The following is a 7,623-nucleotide window of genomic DNA, read 5'->3' as shown; positions in this document are numbered from 1 at the left end:
GAAAAATGTCGTATCGTTTAGACAAGGTGTATTTTACGCGTCCGTTTTAGAAAAATGCTGCGTGAAAAAAACTTGCTTGTAAAAAGATGCGCGTCACTTCTTGAGCCGGTTTTTGGAGCAGTTTTTCATTGTGTTAATGGAAAAACAGCTCCAAAACCGTCTCGAAAAAACGTTTCAGCTTCAAAAACTTCTGAAATTCAGAGGTTCTCTGAAAATAGCTCCGTATTTTCAGCCGTTTTTGACTTCGCGTGTGAACGGAGCCTTACTCTGCATAACTATAGCAATGGTGGATCCCACTGGTACTTATGGGATCTTGGGGTCAGCCAAACTCTTCACCAAGGCTTGTTGTTGGGGGGAACAAGGGTCAGACATGTTATATTTTAACCTCACTAATTCTTTGTTCTGTGTGAGATCAGCGTCACAATGTGTCTGGCAGCCACTTATCCTATGTCCAAGGTGCATGTTTCTGGGGTGTTTCGGGAGGTTGCTATTGGTTGAGCGCTCCGATATTTGGTCAGTTTAGTTCATACTGCTGACAATCATCAAGCTTTTGGGGCCGCGATGTGTATACAGAGGAGCTATAGAAAAAGTTTCTGCACTCTGAGGCGCCGTTTATCAGGAATTGTCTCCGCTTATCTCACGTCATTCACAAAATACAATATCAGAAGTGAAAAAATACAGGGAAAATGTTAAAACTAGAAAATGACAAATTTAGAAATGTTTAATATTGAAAGTGAATTTTCTGATTCCAGCAATTTTATGTCCCTTGTTATTGATGAGAAGGAGGAGGAGGATGAGGAGGAGGATGATGAGGAGGATGATGATGATGATGACGAGTAGGATGATGATGAGGACGAGTAGGATGACGATGAGGAGGAGGACGATGATGACGAGGATGATGATGATGACGAGGATGATGATGATGACGAGGATGATGATGAGGATAATGATGAGGATGATGATGATGACGAGGAAGATGATGATGAGGAAGATGAGGATGACGACGAGGAGGATGATGATGATGATTTCTGCAGGTTGCACAGGATTTACCCTACACCTGAGCATTATTCTTCCTCGTCCTCAGTCTTGATTCGCTGACAGATCTTCTCTCTATGCTGAGTACTTACCCCCCCCCCCCCTGCAGAACACAGATTTTTTCCTGCTTGGTCTCTATGGGAGCTTTCCCAGATGTTACATTGTATCCTGGCATCTCCCGAGGTCGGACTGTGCGGGGGAGGGGGATTAATATGATCATATATTCCGCGTCCTTCCATTAATCTGTAACCCTGTGGTCCAGAGCTCCTGGTTATCCGGCACTACAGATTCGCAGGGCTATTGAAGGGCAGCAGTGACCCCCTGATGGAGACTGGCAGCGGGCTGTGGGGGGTTGACTAGACGGCCGCCATCTTTCTCGCTTCAAGTAGGAGCAGGGGCAGCGTCAGGACAGAGGGAACCTGGGGATTATACTTCACTCTTTCCTCACCTGGGATTTCCCGATAGTTCAGCTCGGCCGTGGCCTCTTGTGCGCCGGATTATTGGAATTTCCTGCAAATCTAATAAATTACCAGAGTCCTGGGATTTATGTATTCGATTCCGGGCTGAGATTCCGTAGAGACCGGTCCAGTGTAATGGACAGTTCTGAAACTTTATAATAGACTTTGTTTCAATTTCTTGCCATTCTTAGATCTCTGCTTTCTGTCAGTAAATGAAATGCTAAAGCATCAAAACCCATCCTCCACTAATACTTCTCACAGCTGAGGGTTTGTTATAACTGTATCCAGTCTAGATAATCCTCTGTGAGCTGAACATCTATAATTACCCTGCACCGATATATTGTAACAAACCTTCAGTTACGAGAACTAATTGTTCACAATAGGTTTTCAGTCTCTGAATGTATGTAATGAATGTTTCCATTCATGACAGGCAAGCAGTGGTCTTGAAATTGGCAAGGATTTGAAATGCAAAGGGGAGATGGATTAAGACTGCGGCTGGAGGAAGTTCTGACACTTATTAGGAGACACGATCTTCCGCTGTCCGTGAAATATACGCCGGCCAGGAGGTGCCGTAGATTTCCGCTATAATTTGTCAGTTTATAGCTTTCCGCTAAGCTCCACCCACTTTTTGGGAACTTGTCAGGAGCGGGGGAAACGGCCCAATAGTCTAAATTTTCGTTTGTGACATTTCAGGAACATTGACAACTTTCCCCCCGAAGTTTATCAGAAAGTTCTAGAATCAACTGCAACCAGTGAAAAGACCAAATAAAACTCTGCGTCCGCAGGAGGAGTAGAGATGGGTGAGCGCGGAGATACGATGGCGGCGCGGCCACCGGTGATGTCAGGTGCGTGACTCTTGCTGAGTGTGACACCTGGTTGTGTCTGACTTCGTTGCGGGATTGTAGATCTCAATGGTAAATGCAGCACGACCGTCATGTGACCTATTAAAATAACGAAAAAGTCGCATCATGCCGTTTTGTGTCCTCCGCACGCCGTGTGACCGAGGCCTCGTTATATGACGGCTTCATCTGGTGGCCGCAGCCGAGACATCGTTCTGATAAGAACGGATCCGGCACCATCTGACCTGCATTGTCGAGGGTTAACGGTTACACCACAGAGCGTCCCATTTCATGATTGGCGCAGCAGGACGGGGTCATTATTTTGTGTGTTTTCAGTTCTTCTATTCCAGATTTGCTCAATAAGGAAAAGCACAATCAGTGATGAAATATTCCAAGTTAATTGTTACCTGAATTTATGTATAATTACTGTACAGAGCCGGATATAAAAACTACACCTCCCAGCAAGCACCATGCAGACACTGAACAAGCAGGAAATACTGAGAGATTAACAGTACATAGCAACTCCAGCTGCAGAATAGTGAGTGCAGCTCTGGAGTATAATACAGGATGTAACTCAGGATCAGTACAGGATAAGTAATGTAATGTATGTACACAGTAACTCCACCAGCAGAATAGTGAGTGCAGCTCTGGAGTATAATACAGGATGTAACTCAGGATCAGTACAGGATAAGTAATGTAATGTATGGACACTGTGACTCCACAGCAGAACAGTGAGTGCAGCTCTGGAGTATAATACAGGATGTAACTCAGGATCAGTACAGGATAAGTAATGTAATGTATGTACACAGAGACTCCACCAGCAGAATAGTGAGTGCAGCTCTGGAGTATAATACAGGATGTAACTCAGGATCAGTACAGGATAAGTAATGTAATGTATGTACACAGTGACTCCACCAGCAGAATAGTGAGAGCAGCTCTGGAGTATAATACAGGATGTAACTCAGGATCAGTACAGGATAAGTAATGTAATGTATGTACACAGTGACGCCACCAGCAGAATAGTGAGTGCAGCTCTGGAGTATATTACAGGATGTAACTCAGGATCAGTACAGGATAAGTAATGTAATGTATGTACACAGTGACTCCACAGCAGAATAGTGAGTGCAGCTCTGGAGTATAATACAGGATATAACTCAGGATCAGTACAGGATAAGTAATGTAATGTATGTACACAGTGACTCCACCAGCAGAATAGTGAGAGCAGCTCTGGAGTATAATACAGGATGTAACTCAGGATCAGTACAGGATAAGTAATGTAATGTACACAGTGACTCCACCAGCAGAATAGTGAGTGCAGCTCTGGAGTATAATACAGGATATAACTCAGGATCAGTACAGGATAAGTAATGTAATGTATGTACACAGTGACTCCACCACGAATAGTGAGTGCAGCTCTGGAGTATAATACAGGATGTCACTCAGGATCAGTACAGGATAAGTAATGTAATGTATGTACACAGTGACTCCACCAGCAGAATAGTGAGTGCAGCTCTGGAGTATAATACAGGATATAACTCAGGATCAGTACAGGATAAGTAATGTAATGTATGTACACAGTGACTCCACCAGCAGAATAGTGAGAGCAGCTCTGAGTATAATACAGGATGTAACTCAGGATCAGTACAGGATAAGTAATGTAATGTACACAGTGACTCCACCAGCAGAATAGTGAGTGCAGCTCTGGAGTATAATACAGGATATAACTCAGGATCAGTACAGGATAAGTAATGTAATGTATGTACACAGTGACTCCACCAGCAGAATAGTGAGTGCAGCTCTGGAGTATAATACAGGATGTCACTCAGGATCAGTACAGGATAAGTAATGTAATGTATGTACACAGTGACTCCACCAGCAGAATAGTGAGTGCAGCTCTGGAGTATAATACAGGATATAACTCAGGATCAGTACAGGATAAGTAATGTATGTACACAGCGACTCCACCAGCAGAATAGCGAGTGCAGCTCTGGAGTATAATACAGGATGTAACTCAGGATCAGTACAGGATAAGTAATGTAATGTATGTACACAGTGACTCCACCAGAAGAATAGTGAGTGCAGCTCTGGAGTATAATACAGGATGTAATTTAGGATCAGTACAGGATAAGTAATGTAATGTATGTACACAGTGAATCCGCCAGCAGAATAGTGAGTGCAGCTCTGGAATACAATATAGGATGTAACTCAGGATCAGTACAGGATAAGTAATGTAATGTATGTACACAGTGAATCCGCCAACAGAATAGTGAGTGCAGCTCTGGAGTATAATACAGGATGTAACTCAGGATCAGTACAGGATAAGTAATGTATGTACACAGTGACTCCACTAGCAGAATAGTGAGTGCAGCTCTGGAGTATAATACAGGATATAACTCAGGATCAGTACAGGACAAGTAATGTATGTACACCGTGACTCCACCAGCAGAATAGTGAGTGCAGCTCTGGAGTATAATACAGAATGTAAATTCACTGATTATGGAGAGTTTTTCCAGTGACCTACCTACCACAGAGGCTGGACACATGACTGCTGTGGGGCCCGACAATATACTGCTTCCCACTCTTGCTGTGACACTTTTTTACCCTGTATAGCCACCACTACAGGGAGCTCACTGTATACAGATTTATAGTTTCCAATAAAGACAATAATAAATCCGTCTTCTGTAAACTCCTGAGCTCCACCTAGTGGTGGCTACAGGTAGCAGAATGTTATCATGTAGCTCTATGGGAGCTGTATATATCTGTATGTAGGGGGCTCCCCCTAGTGGTGGCTGCAGGCAGCAGAATGTTAGCACGTAACTCTATGGGAGCTGTATATATCTGTATGTAGTGAGCTCCCTCTAGTGGTGACTGCAGGCAGCAGAATGTTATCATGTAACTCTATGGGAGCTGTATATATCTGTATGTAGTGAGGTCCCCTAGTGGTGGCTGCAGGAAGTAGAATGTTATGATGTATCTCTATGGGAGCTGGATATATCTGTATGTAGTGAGCTCCCCCTAGTGGTGGCTGCCGGCAGTAGAATGTTATCATGTAACTCTATGGGAGCTGTATATATCTGTATGTAGTGAGCTCCTCCTAGTGGTGGCTGCAGGCAGTAGAATGTTATCATGTAACTCTATGGGAGCTGTATATATCTGTATGTAGTGATCTCCCCCTAGTGGTGGCTGCAGGCAGTAGAATGTTATCATGTAACTCTATGGGAGCTGTATATATCTGTATGTAGTGAGCTCCTCCTAGTGGTGGCTGCAGGCAGTAGAATGTTATCATGTAACTCTATGGGAGCTGTATATATCTGTATGTAGTGATCTCCCCCTAGTGGTGGCTGCAGGCAGCAGAATGTTATCATGTAACTCTATGGGAGCTGTATATATCTGTATGTAGTGAGCTCCCCCTAGTGGTGGCTGCAGGCAGCAGAATGTTATCATGTAACTCTATGGGAGCTGTATATATCTGTATGTATACAGGACACACATACAGGACACATATATATCGGATATATAGAAGTTGTATTGTAAAAGGTATTTTTTTTTTTTTATAAATGTCAATTAGAAAAGTCATTCAAATTTTTATTTATTTTGTTTTGTTTTTTATAAATCCAACCACAGGCGCGCATAGACTTTTTAAGTTTTCTTTCAAAACAAACTTGCTTCATATTGAGCCCTTAGAAGATTCCGATGGATCCGCCCCTTTAAATCACTGTTCTAACTATCGCACAAACTGGTTTGAATGTTGCTGGATTTCTGGTGACTCGCTGTCCCGTATCGTGTTGTGGGTGCGGCGCTGGTGTACAATACTTTACTGCTGAGTATTTTTAGTGCGGTGATTTTATGAGATTCTAAACAAAGCAAAAATTAATCGCGAGGTGGAAACTATTGTCATTCACGTGTAGCCAGGACCGCGGCAGGTCACCTGTGCGTCTCCTCCAGACATGAATCCATTCAAAGAAATGGTAAGATGTCAAGTGGGAAAATGTGTCGGATTTAGTCTGTTCAGTGTCATCCTGAATATTTCATATCTAACCTGCTAGTAATTTCTTATTATTTTATGACGTGATGGCTGCAATGTTGATTGTCTAAAGCTTATGTTTTCCTAAGGAACAGCAACCACCCGGTGGTCAATGTCTGCCCATCACTGAACCGCATGTTGCACTTTAATCTATACTCCAGAGCTGCACTCACTATTCTGCTTGGTGCAGTCTCTGTGTACATACATTACTTATCCTGTACTGATCTTGAGTTATATCCTGTATTATACTCCAGAGCTGCACTCACTATTCTGCTGGTGGAGTCACTGTGTACATACATTACATTACTTATCCTGTACTGATCCTGAGTTATATCCTGTATTATACTCCAGAGCTGCACTCACTATTCTGCTGGTGCAGTCTCTGTGTACATACATTACTTATTCTGTACTGATCTTGAGTTATATCCTGTATTATACTCCAGAGCTGCACTCACTATTCTGCTGGTGCAGTCTCTGTGTACATACATTACTTATCCTGTACTGATCCTGAGTTACATCATGTATTATACTCCAGAGCTGCACTCACTATTCTACTGGTGGAGTCAGTGTATATACATTACTTATCCTGTACTGATCCTGAGTTACATCCTGTATTCTACTCCAGAGCTGCACTCACTATTCTGCTGGTAGAGTCACCGTGTACATACATTACATTACTTTATCCTGTACTGATCCTGAGTTACATCCTGTATTCTACTCCAGAGCTGCACTCACTATTCTGCTGGTGGAGTCACTGTGTACATACATTAATACAGGATATAACTCAGGATCAGCACAGGATAAGTAATGTAATGTATGTACACAGTGACTCCACCAGCAGAATAGTGAGTGCAGCTCTGGAGTAGAATACAGGATGTAACTCAGGATCAGCACAGGATAAGTAATGTATACTCCAGAGCTGCACTCACTATTCTGCTGGTGGAGTCACTGTGTATATACATTACATTACTTATCCTGTACTGATTTGGAGTTACATCCTGCATTATACTCCAGAGCTGCACTCACTATTCTGCTGGTGGAGTCACTGTGTACATACATTACTTATACAGGATGTAACTCAGGATCAGTACAGGATAAGTAATGTAATGTATGTACACAGTGACTACGCCAGCAAGAATAGTGAGTGCAGCTCTGGAGTATAATACAGGATGTAACTCAGGATCAGTACAGGAGAAGTAATGTTTGTACACAGTGACTCCACCAGCAGAATAGTGAGTGCAGCTCTGGAGTATAATGCAGGATGTAA

At 42.9% G+C, this 7,623-nt stretch overlaps 1 protein-coding gene across 1 annotated transcript in view; it reads left to right on the top strand.

Moving 5' to 3' along the window:
• The first annotated feature begins 2,289 nt into the window (after positions 1–2,289).
• Positions 2,290–7,623, top strand: part of AFAP1L2 (actin filament associated protein 1 like 2) — a 41,363-nt gene continuing 36,029 nt past the window's right edge. The window contains exon 1 of the mRNA XM_075842685.1: positions 2,290–2,338. Coding sequence (XP_075698800.1) covers positions 2,290–2,338 — 49 coding nt within the window. The remainder of the gene's footprint in view (positions 2,339–7,623) is intronic.

The sequence above is a fragment of the Rhinoderma darwinii genome, chromosome 11 (genome assembly GCF_050947455.1).
Source record: "Rhinoderma darwinii isolate aRhiDar2 chromosome 11, aRhiDar2.hap1, whole genome shotgun sequence".
NCBI classification, from domain to species: Eukaryota; Metazoa; Chordata; class Amphibia; order Anura; family Rhinodermatidae; genus Rhinoderma; species Rhinoderma darwinii.
This window is presented reverse-complemented; position numbering and strand designations above follow the sequence as displayed.